Source organism: Orussus abietinus, unplaced genomic scaffold (genome assembly GCF_000612105.2).
Source record: "Orussus abietinus isolate OABI.00-Male unplaced genomic scaffold, Oabi_2.0 scaffold265, whole genome shotgun sequence".
Taxonomy (NCBI): Eukaryota; Metazoa; Arthropoda; class Insecta; order Hymenoptera; family Orussidae; genus Orussus; species Orussus abietinus.
The window spans coordinates 1-11253 of NW_019394418.1; the positions used below are offsets into that span (position 1 = coordinate 1).

Sequence of the window (11253 nt, forward strand, 5' to 3'; positions counted from 1 at the left end):
GGCCAGCAAAGAACGCGGCCACAAGAAAAGGCACCTACCGTCGTAGAGGCTGAAAAAATCCTAAGCTGATTAATTTATACATCGTTGAAACGAGCTACTGACGCTACTCGATATCGATATTTCATAATTTCTCCAAGAAAGAAAGGCCAAGCCCAGCACGCACTACGGCCCCAGGGTAGTGGAAGGCTTGGCCAAAAACAGCTGAAAATCCTGAAACGTTCCCCTCGTCGAGGCGGCGTCTCTAAATCGATCCGCAGACACATCGAAGTGCCACCTCGACTCAAGGTCGGCTCCTCGCGAGATCCTCCTCCCAAGTCTTTTTAAAATCATCCAAAGAAATATTGCGAAACCGATGGCCCCGAAGTCGGAGGGTCGTCCGACTTCCCGGCGCATGATAAAGAAACGCGAAACGTAATCTACCGCGGACCCAGGAGAAAGCTATTCCTAGTCTAAATCAACATACAAGAAATAAGCAAAGTTCACGCGGCCACTCGCGAGTCGGCGAGAAGTCACATCCCGTCTACTCGCGGTCCCTCAAACAAATCGTAACGTACAACCGATCCCCGTGCCGGTACGGACCTTTCGTCCTGCGACATGAAGGGATCGGAGGAAGGAAACGTTGAGACTTACCAACGGGACGATACGTCTTTTTCTGGCGGTACTCCCCCAGGAGATCCCTCCGCAGAGACCTGGGGTTTCTGACCTCCTCTCCATCTGCCTCCCTTCGACGTTGGCTCTGGCTGCATTCCACCTTTGTGTCCGCTTCCACTGCTTTCGCTGCTATCGCTGCATTCGCTGCATTCGCTGGATACGCTGGATACGCTGGATACGTTGTTTACGCTGTTTATGCTGGATACGCTGGATACGCTGCATGCTTCTACTGCCTTCGTTGAATTCCTTTTCTTTCGCTGAACGATATTTAATCCATGGCACTCGCGGACCGTGATCACTGTCGCGTCCTAACCTCATTGTCTTCGTGTCGATTCGGAAACTGCGCGTACATCCCACCTCGTCACCTACGAAGCCTCCCTTGCACCTCGTTAAGATCTCTGAATACCGTCGATTGAGATTTACTGCACCATGTTGATATAAATTTCGAACGTAGTATGCAATACGTCCCTCGCGCCCCCCGCCATTTTCTTAATTTTTGACGACATCTTATCGCCGAGCAACGCGGAATTTCAATCGCCCAAGGGGTAGAATGGATTTCGTAAAGAAAAAAAATGTTTATGAACAAAAACAATTAATGGTAATTATTTAAATATTATTGTGAAGTGTCTCTGACCCACTTAAAGTAGTTTTTGTTAAATGATTATTCACAGAATTTCTTAAAAAATATATTAAAAAAATGTTTTATTAAAAGTTAAGAAGTTTCTTAGCGATTCAATTGTTCCATCCACTGAAACGAAGTTAGAATATTATATTAGTGTAAAAAAAAATAGTTTATTCATATTTATACAGTGAAATGCCATAGGAAATTTACAATGCATCCACTTTCGGACATAGAAGCGGAATCATGATATCATGTCTCTTATATATTTACATTTTATACCTTTAGGATATCCATTCTGCCTCGGATGATTCAAATTCCGCGCTGCTCCCGCCACTAGTACGTCGCGCGGCTGGCGAGGACAGTGGGTCCGCGAGGAAACCATTGATGAATGCCAGTGTACTATAATTCACGGGCTTAATGTTGGCCACACTGGTCCACAGGGCCAGTGTCCAATTGGGACCCTCCAAATTGTTATGGCCCGTTCACACTACACAGACCTGGTTAAATACCACTGAAATATATAGTAAATTGGAATTGGCAACACTGCCTACAGTTTCGACCGTGGAGGTAAACGAGATATCGTATGCAACTTCACACAAACGTTCTATTTAATTTGAACAGAGATGAGCAGGTTCTGATTCGAACTTAACGGATATACCGAAAAGAAGTTAGCAAAGGTTGCAAATCGGCGCAGGAGGTCAAAAACGGATTAGTCAGGTAAAGTAGGTTTTAAATGCCGATAAAGTAATTCATATGTCATTCATAATCATTCATATACTCATTCATATATTTCTAATATTCTTAGCGGTGGTAAGGACCGAAGAGCTCGTCTGAGACGCTGAGCGCCTCTTCATCGCTGCTTCCACGAGACTCGAAAAATTCAAGTGAGACAATATTAATTTTTTAATGTAAATTACATTTCTCCAATTATTCACGACGATATAACAGATTAGATTTGACTTCCTTGAAAAATGGTTACAGATTTAATTTAATTAACAATGACCTGAACTTAGTGACAGCATTGCTTAAGAAAGGAAAAGAGTTTGATTTCGACGTTTATTGAATAATGAGTGTGATACAAAATTGAACTAGTGTTATAGACATTCATTTATGGTTACGTGCAAGGCTTTCCCCCTCAAAGACAAATGTAACGTTACCTACAAACGATGTGTTATTATTAATAAATGTGTGTATCAATTAAAACTGTTATAGATGAGCGAAGATACAGTTCGTGTGGCTGTCCGCATCCGACCACTGGTTCGGACAGAAATTGAGAAAGGATGCCAAACGTGTCTCACGGTAATTCCTGGAGAATCACAGATTCAAGTAAGAGGGACTGAAAAAGCCTTCACGTTCAACTATGTATTTGCGCCAGAGATTGAACAGGATTCTTTTTATAAGACTGCTATTCAAGATATGGTGAAAAATGTTTTCCAAGGTATGCATTTTCTTGCCAAATTTTTCCATAGATATTAAGTATACAGATATAAAAAACTTGCATAAAATATTACATTCATTATTTATAGGATATAACGTAACAATTCTGGCTTATGGACAAACCGGAAGTGGGAAAACACACTCAATGGGCACGAATTATGCCCATGGGGAACAGCCAGGGGTTATTCCCAGAGCTGTGCAAGATATTTTTGCTATAATTAATTTGAAGCAAGACTGGATTTTTAATGTAACCGTTTCCTTCATGGAACTGTACCAAGAACAATTATACGACCTGTTATCAAAAAAGCAACGCAATCAATGTATAGTGGACATTAGAGAAGATTCAAAGGGTGTTAAGGTTGCAGGGTTAACGGAAGTCAATGTTACAAATGCTGAAGAAACTCTGCAATGCTTAACACAAGGTTCTTTGGGTCGAGCGACTGGAGCAACGGCAATGAATGCGTGTAGCAGTCGTAGTCATGCAATTTTTACCATCACAATTTACCAGCAGAAAAGAGATGATCCGTAAGCATAATTAAGTAACCGATAAAGGATTAATGTTTTCTTTTTTCTAAATTGTAAATTTTATGTATATTGCAGCAATACTGCGACAACTGCGAAATTTCACCTTGTCGACCTAGCAGGATCGGAACGCAGTAAAAAGACGCAGGCCACAGGAGAAAGATTCAAAGAGGGCGTTAATATAAATAAGGGTCTCCTAGCTCTGGGAAACGTAATATCCCAATTGGGTGAAGGTGGAAGTCACTCTTACATTGGATACCGTGATAGTAAACTCACGAGGCTCCTCCAAGATTCTCTTGGAGGAAATTCAATGACGCTTATGATAGCGTGCGTAAGTCCAGCAGGTAGGTATCTTTAAGTAGCTGAATTAATTTTAAACAGCATTATTCTCTATTTTAACGTATTCGACCGCATGACAAATTAGTAATTTCATTCGAAATTAAGTAAAACAATTCATGAACATGTAACGAAAGATGACCGAATTAATGCTGGGGAGAAAACATGCTGATGGATACGTGTTAATATGTGGACAAGTTTTTACTTAATATTACATATGAATACTAATAGCAACTAATTTTCTAGATTACAATCTTGACGAGACCATAAGTACCTTGAGGTATGCCGATCGTGCCCGACGAATTAAGAACAAGCCAATCGTTAATCAAGATCCAGGAATTGCTGAAATCAACCGATTACACAAAACAATTCAGGAATTAAGAGTAGCATTGCTGGACACAGGACATGGGGGCTCATGTCCTCCCGAGCATAACGAACTTCAGGAGAAAAATCGACTGCTGCAAAAGAGAGTCCGTGACCTCGCAAGCAAGTTGAACGAAAATCTGCTGGAAGTTGTCCACATGCATGAACAGGCTGAACTTGCCGAACAAGCGCGGGAAAGAAACAAAGCGCAGTTGACTGCTGTTCTACACGAGTTTGAAGATCTTTCGAGCTTAAATGTATGTGCCATCTGCACAGACCTATGTAACAAAATTGAAACTATACGGATGAAACTGCTTGGTATGTATATAGAAAATGAATGTATAATTCGATGCAGTTTTAACACAAGTTTGCCAAGAACAATTATAATCGAAAGAATGTTTAACCATAGATCTTCAGAAAGACGACGCGAAGAATGCTGAAGAACTTCGTTGCCACGATATTTGTGGAAGTGCGGGAAGTTCAAGCAGTGGAATTGTTGAAGAAAAACCCCATACATCTGGATCGGAGGACGAATTCGATAAAAGCACGGATCTTGACGAAAAACAAGAAGAGCATACGTTGCAGCAAGCTGAAAGAAACAACGAGGTGCAAAATATCAATAGAGAACTGGCGTTAAAGGAAGATCTGATATCGAAACTTCTGAAAAACTCGTCCCATCTGGCAGATTATACGAAAGAACTTCAAGAGATGGAACAAGAGATAAAATCCCTACAGGCTGAGAAGGAAGAGCTTCTTCAAGCTTTACAAAGTGTTAAAGCGAATAACGCAAGCTCAAAGTTAGTGTTTCTAATATTTTTTTTTTTTTTACATCACTTTATTGTACTTAAGTAATAGAAGTGACACAGATATATTTTTATTTTAACATTACCCATGATTTTCTAGAATTGCAGAGACACGCCGAAAGAAGGTACAAGAACTAGAGAAGAAAATAACGGAATTAACGCGAAAATGTGTGGAACAAAACAAAGCAATCAAAATGAAAGAAAAGTCCGATCAGCAAATAAAAAATCTAACTACTGAGATTCAGTCTTTAAAACAAATTCGTGTCAAACTGGTGCGACAAATGCGATCCGAAGCTGAGAGGTTCGGTAAATGGAGACAAGAACGTGAACGTGAACTCTCTAAATTGAAGGATCAGGACAGGAAACGACAGAACCAAATGGCTCGTCTCGAATCCCTGTATAACAAGCAGCAAAATGTCATGAAGCGAAAAATAGAAGAAGCCACGTCGATAAATAAGAGATTAAAGGTATATTTCATATTTATGGGTAATCCTGTATTTACAGAATACAATATTTAGCCGTATAAAGGGTTTTCCATAAAGAGATTCCTTTTAAAATTTGTTGAATCGAATGTTTCGAAGAACATTTAATAAGAAAATGGTACGACCTACATAGGTCTACATTATCTACATTAACGATACATAGAAAACGAGAAAATTTACTATAAATACGAAAAATTCGTGCGATGTATGAGTATTGGTCTTTTCTTAAATCAAATCTTTATCGTATATTCATTGTAACGGTTTAATATCAAGTTTGCACTTAAAAGCAATAACTTGTGCACCTTGGACAGGAGGCTTGAGATGCAAAAAAAAGCGCATCAAAGGAGGGAAAAGACAAGTGGCAGCAAAGAAAACGCTCATGCATGGGTTACGCAGGAATTGAAGATTCTGCTTAGTACCGTTGATGCAAAGTGCACCCTAGAACGACTTATGCAGGACCGAGCTGTACAAACCAATGAACTTCAGACGCTAAAGTCAAGCGATTTAGATGACAGTCCTGCAACGAAGCAGAAGATTGCTGAGCTTGAACAATTTATTGACTTGCGTAATGCACAAATTGCGGATTTCCAACAAAAGATATTGGAAGCGGATCAAGGTATGCAAGAACAATACAATAAAGGCATAGTAACATCTTTGATCCATTGTTAAGAAGAGACTGAAAGTTTGTAGCATTTTCAACCGGGCTACGCTTTCTTACCCCAGTGTTACATAGACGTAATGCAAGTGCAAGTAGCGGGTGTGAGGCATAGCTGCCTGGTCTCGGTGTTGACTAGGGTTACACGTTTTTCGTGTATTGTTACACCATGGCAGAGTTACCGTACCGGTCGGCTGTGTAACTTATAAAAATATTTTCCGGAAATTAAGAAATTAAATATTCGTGCTGCAATTGCTGCAAAAACATGATTAGAAAACTGAAATCGCTTGGATTGAGTTTAACGTTACCTTTTATTAAAACTAGTACAATTCGCTTCCATGGGGGTAGACGTCATTTAAACGCTTGTGTGGTCTCAACCTTGTAGTTGTTCCTGAAGTGTTTGTCCGAACCCTGTCAATGTAACATTTTCCATCCTATTACAGAAAACAGGGCACGAACCAGGTGGCACGCTGTGCAATCTCTAGATTTAAAGGAAGCTTTGAATATCCTCTTTGATTTTTCTGCAGAAGATCGAAAAAAACGGGACGCGGAAAAGCATAAATATGATCTACTCATGGTGAGTATTTACATTGAAATTTCGTTCGATTGTCGGATAGAAGTAATATTCTATATTTGAGTCACATTGAAACAAGAAGAGATACATTCTTTGAAAAAATGCGTACTATCAGTAATTTTTAAATATTTGCATTATGATGTAACAAAATGCCATACCGGTTTAAAGTGTTTTCTGGACTCAATATAGATATTTGGTTCAAATACTTTCGATCACAAGACCCAACAGAGCACATACATTTTTGTGCAATAAAGTTCAACATAGTCTCTTTTTTTCAGTCGTCTTCTTTTGCGTTTAATTTATCATAAATTCCTTATCGTATTCCTTATCGTTACAGGATAAGTGTGATAAGCTTCAAATGAAAATTCGAGAATATGAATTGCGAGAGAAAGAAAGTCGCACAAAGTATAGACAGGAACTATTCCGTGAGTTACAAGAACAAGCGTCTCAGGAAGAATCAGACGATGAAATAAATGATACTGATCACAAGCCACGGAAACAAAAATCTGTTACGGTGAGGAATTCTACTACTTTCTTTTTTTTTCAATACGTGTATTTATAAACATAATTAGTTTTCATAAATGATTTAAGAAAATAAGTAGTTATTGAACAGAAATTTTACGATAATCTGCAGGTAAAAAAATGGAAATCAAAACTTAACGACGTTGATAGTAAACCACTCTATGATGTGTCCAATGTTACTGACGATAGTATAGTGGATGACGATGTTACTAAAGACCCAGACTGGAAAAAAACTCCTCTTTATAAGAGGATTCGAACACTTTGGGTAAGTCTTGAGTGAAATGTGCATGAATTGTCATAAATTTTACGTTGCAATTATTTTTGTTTTTACTGAAGAGTACCGCAGCAAAATCTGATGACGAACGCGTGGCGACAAAAAGGTCCTCAGACGGAGATATAAAATGCGCTTGTAAAACAAAGTGTACCACTCGACTATGTACTTGTAGAAAAAATCAGAAAGCTTGCAGTAATTGCAATTGTAATCCAGAAACTTGTCAAAATGTAGACAAAGAAAACGTAAGATAACTCACTTCATTTACTGTACAACTTAAATGTTGAATATAATGTCATTAATGCGATATGTGTTAAATTGCAGACGAGGTTAACATTATTCACTGACTTTTCTACTGACCCGACGCCCGTGAAAGCAACGAAGAGATCAAGGTAATTGTAAATTGTGTGGCATTTAGTAAATTTATTTACAAAAATTTGCGGTTTCACTATACACCTAAATAGTAAATTGTAATGTGATTACTTTTTAGAGTAACTTGATTGTGGTAGTATATAATATGAAACACACTTATAAGAAGAAACATTCTTGCTGAAACGTCACTATTCTTTGCGGCCTGATTTAAAATTGTGTTTCATCTTTCTTTCTAATTTTATAGGAAGTCAAAAAAGCCGGATGAAGAGAAACAAACCTTTTTAGATGTAACAACGACGTTAGAATCAATTTAAAACTGGACTCATCGCAGAAGGAATTTTATAAATTGACTCAAACATTTGCATTCCTTTATGTTACAATAATCATTATAAGGAGAATAAGCAATTGAAAATGTTGAGTTATTAAATTTAGTTTTTCGGTGATACTGTACATTAACCATAAAACTGTAATAGTACTTTCCGACAAAACAAATACTGTTCAATCAAATATTTCATTTTATTCGATGACGTACTTTTTAATGTGTAAATATTTTACCGTGAGACCATTGTTGTACCCTTCCACTTATTATTTCAGATGTAATTGTAATTATGTCGTAAATGGAAGATACAGTATAGTAACTTTAGAGGTCTAGTTGCAGATTATGGTGAAATTCTTAGGTTTCTTTTTATCGCAATTGGATAAAATTACGTTTTGGACCTATGCTTGGGCGAAATAATGATTGAAAAGAGTAATGTAAATATCTTACGTTTTGGTAGAACCGTATTTCAAAATTAAGGACAAATCTGTAAATATCGAAATGAAATATATTTTTTAATAAAACATACATTATTAAAAATTGCTTATAATGATCAACGAATTTTCTTCACATTCAAGATAACCCAATTTGCAATAGATGAACGTGTCCACTACAGAGCATGTACTTAATTTTCTAGGGATGAGATATCTTATTGGGAATAGCGTGTACCTGTGGGATTCTGAAAGTTCACTAATTTCACTAGTTTTTAATGGGATAATATTACTACAGTTTAAATAACACGTTGTCACCCAGTTCAGGATTATAGCCTTTTGTATATTTAAGCTTCGATATCTAGAAAAGAAAACAAAGGTTTTGTAAAAATTACCAGAGAGTAATCAATTCTGTTCTAACATACTTGATAAATAAATATTATTGCAAATTCTCTATTTACCTGATTTGTAGCCACATGATATTTTTCTTGCAAAGTGCCCTCGAGCAGCATTTCTGGCACATCGAACCGGAAAGATAGACAGGTTTGCATTAGAAAGTACTTGGCTTGACTATAAAGAATCCTCAGCTCACGCCATTCGTGTGGATGATTAAGATCCCAGTCCTTAAATCTTGTATCTTTTCTATCCGTAACCTCGAAACTCAACCTTTCAATATCTTCAATCACCACTTCTAAATCACCCTCGTTACTCCAATCGTATAATAAAACATTACTTGATTTTGCCATTTTTGGTAAGTACTCATGTTTATATTTTTCTTCAATGTTGGTAAGAAATTCCATTGTAAGTGCTTTTCCCTCTACCTCATATGGAATACCACGTTTCATAATATTTTTCTGTAATCATTACATGTCACTTACTACCATTCTTTATGTTTTTTAAATGTACTACATACTATAGTATACTTTTCTTAAATGCAGATATCACCGTTAATATAATAATAATATATCTATATTTTAATTTAATACAAAGGTAAACAAAACATTTATTCATGACATAGAAGTAAATCAAATATTTAATTTATGACAGTACTACGGTATAAAAACTAATCGATTAAAAACAGAGTAAACGCTGATGGCTATATCTAGTGATATAAACATAAGTGAAGCATAGATTGAACAGACATACATTTATACTCTAAAGATTTTTACCTTTATAGTTTCTGCTGGCACATCCAAATATATAATCAAATGTGGAAGCATGAGGTGGAAAAGACTATTGTCCACGACCTCATTATAGTATAACAATGAACCATTCGAGACATATCCTGCCTTATGCATGGCTTCCATGAAAACGTAATCCGACCAAGGGGTGCGTTGAAGTACAACACCTTGACCAGTTGAGAATAGATGTGTTAACGCATCTATATATTGACTAAATCTCATGACATAGTACATATGTTGGTAAAGATTTGAGTTTACATGATGAGGATCTCTACAAAATCTCTCTTCATCACATGTTTGTAACACAGGTGTATTAGTAAACAAGTGATCCAGTGACCTACGATCGAAACCTTGTTCATTTATTAGAATATTTGCCCAACGTGGAGGTGGAAAATAGTGCATTTCCAGTTGCTCGGCTAAATATCTAGCAAGTTTATCCTTTCCAGCAGCAATTGAGCCTTCAACAACCACAATTTTTGAATTATCATCGAATCTTGCCAATGTCTTGTCACTAACTTGATAATATCTATTAAATTTCTTTTCCTTATAAGGAAATGGTGGTGGTCGAGGTGGCCTATTCACACGCGCCGTTTTGCAAGTAATTAAGGCTACCTGTATCTTTTTAACATTTGCACCACTGACATTAACCTGTGAAATTATTGTTTTGTTAATAATTCATACATCAAGACTTAAAAATTCAGTCAAAATTCATTTTACTCTATTTGCCTGTACTAATATATTTAAAATTGCACATAATTATTTCTCATTACTGCTGTATCAGTTAGAACAAAATAAAAGAAAATCAATTTTATTACTAATATCAGTATAACTAAATCAGATGTTTTTCCGTGAATAAGTTAGTAAGGGATAGAGAACGCAATAGATCCATACGATCTTTTAATAAACTTGTAATTTTTAAGCGACATTATCAACTTATCATATCAGTTTCTTTCTTAATCAGGTTTTAATAGATGGAGGAATGTTCTCTAATAAATGTAAATCAATTACTTCTGAATCGCAATTAACAACGGAAATTAGTTGGTAATTCAAAGCAAAATCTGGTTGATCACGAAAGGAGAAATTTGTAGTTAATTCCGTGAATGTATTTTCAAATTATTTTACAAGTATAATTAAGAATTGCATAATTTACTTAATTAAGATTTTGATAAAACTATGCGGTAATTTAGACGTAAAAGGGCAACCGGATACTAACCTTACATAACCCCGCAAGAGCTCCAACATACAGTGGTTTTATCCGAGCACCGATTGATAATGCCATTTTTATAATGAAGTGCTCACAATTTTTAAGAAGCACGACAGAAGATGGTTTAAAAAATCATTTTTATAATCGTTGGTCCTTTAACAGATACATTTCACAGTCAGCTGAGCCAACCCTATCGAACACCATTGAAAAATTAAGGCCCGGTTCCACAACTCGAGTTAACCGGAGTTTAATTGGTTTACAGCAGGTTGAAACCAGGTATAAACCAGATAAACTTCAGTTAACTCGAGTTGTGAACCGGTCCTAAGGCCCGGTCTACATCCGCCTAAAACTGATATTTTCAGAGATGATTTAGGAGATTGCTTACGGGCAGAGTCGCTCTATCGATCCTGTGCTGCCCTCTGGTTTCGTACGTGAGCTTTCACCGTTTTTTTTCCCCCAAGGGCGGCGCAACGAATTTCTGGTAGGGGCGCGTACACACGGGATGGCGGTG

At 37.0% G+C, this 11253-nt stretch overlaps 3 protein-coding genes across 4 annotated transcripts; 2 read left to right on the forward strand and 1 right to left on the reverse strand.

Annotated features, from left to right (window-relative positions):
- Positions 1-1874: 1874 nt before the first annotated feature.
- LOC105702254 (chromosome-associated kinesin KIF4) lies at positions 1875-5662 on the forward strand. Of its 2 annotated transcripts, none has more exons than XM_023432246.1 (9): positions 1875-1990; positions 2079-2157; positions 2486-2711; positions 2800-3235; positions 3311-3576; positions 3815-4249; positions 4341-4728; positions 4835-5201; positions 5528-5662. In XM_023432246.1, the coding sequence occupies exons 3-9, from the start codon at positions 2486-2488 to the stop codon at positions 5534-5536; spliced, it is 2127 nt and encodes a 708-aa protein (XP_023288014.1). In that variant the 5' UTR covers positions 1875-1990; positions 2079-2157; the 3' UTR covers positions 5537-5662. The 2 variants fall into 2 exon arrangements, with proteins under 2 accessions (XP_023288014.1, XP_023288015.1); XM_023432247.1 differs by having other exon boundaries at positions 1876-1995.
- Positions 5663-6544: 882 nt separating this feature from the next.
- On the forward strand, positions 6545-7924 carry LOC111673939. The gene is made up of 4 exons (XM_023432244.1): positions 6545-6959; positions 7080-7232; positions 7563-7630; positions 7855-7924. Exons 1-4 carry the CDS (start codon positions 6804-6806, stop codon positions 7922-7924), a joined length of 447 nt encoding a protein of 148 aa, XP_023288012.1. The 5' UTR covers positions 6545-6803.
- Positions 7925-8414: 490 nt separating this feature from the next.
- On the reverse strand, positions 8415-10975 carry LOC105702260 (NADH dehydrogenase [ubiquinone] 1 alpha subcomplex subunit 10, mitochondrial). The gene is made up of 4 exons (XM_012429685.2): positions 10752-10975; positions 9527-10186; positions 8819-9211; positions 8415-8718 (listed from the first exon to the last, which is right to left on the reverse strand). The coding sequence occupies exons 1-4, from the start codon at positions 10815-10817 to the stop codon at positions 8650-8652; spliced, it is 1188 nt and encodes a 395-aa protein (XP_012285108.1). The 5' UTR covers positions 10818-10975; the 3' UTR covers positions 8415-8649.
- Between the last annotated feature and the right edge of the window lie 278 nt (positions 10976-11253).

What these genes read in the sequence shown, in the direction of transcription:
- LOC105702254 (XM_023432246.1), top strand. Translation starts at nt 2,486, where the DNA reads ATGAGCGAAGATACAGTTCGTGTGGCTGTCCGCATCCGACCACTGGTT. An exon ending in AGCGTGCGTAAGTCCAGCAG is followed by an intron (nt 3,577 to 3,814) that starts GTAGGTATCTTT and finishes CTAATTTTCTAG; the next exon opens with ATTACAATCTTGACGAGACC. An exon ending in GCGAATAACGCAAGCTCAAA is followed by an intron (nt 4,729 to 4,834) that starts GTTAGTGTTTCT and finishes ATGATTTTCTAG; the next exon opens with AATTGCAGAGACACGCCGAA.
- LOC111673939 (XM_023432244.1), top strand. Translation starts at nt 6,804, where the DNA reads ATGAAAATTCGAGAATATGAATTGCGAGAGAAAGAAAGTCGCACAAAG. An exon ending in GGAAACAAAAATCTGTTACG is followed by an intron (nt 6,960 to 7,079) that starts GTGAGGAATTCT and finishes GATAATCTGCAG; the next exon opens with GTAAAAAAATGGAAATCAAA. An exon ending in AAAGCAACGAAGAGATCAAG is followed by an intron (nt 7,631 to 7,854) that starts GTAATTGTAAAT and finishes CTAATTTTATAG; the next exon opens with GAAGTCAAAAAAGCCGGATG.
- LOC105702260 (XM_012429685.2), bottom strand. Translation starts at nt 10,817, where the DNA reads ATGGCATTATCAATCGGTGCTCGGATAAAACCACTGTATGTTGGAGCT. An exon ending in CTCTTGCGGGGTTATGTAAG is followed by an intron (nt 10,187 to 10,751) that starts GTTAGTATCCGG and finishes ATAATTTCACAG; the next exon opens with GTTAATGTCAGTGGTGCAAA. An exon ending in ATCATGTGGCTACAAATCAG is followed by an intron (nt 8,719 to 8,818) that starts GTAAATAGAGAA and finishes TTTCTTTTCTAG; the next exon opens with ATATCGAAGCTTAAATATAC.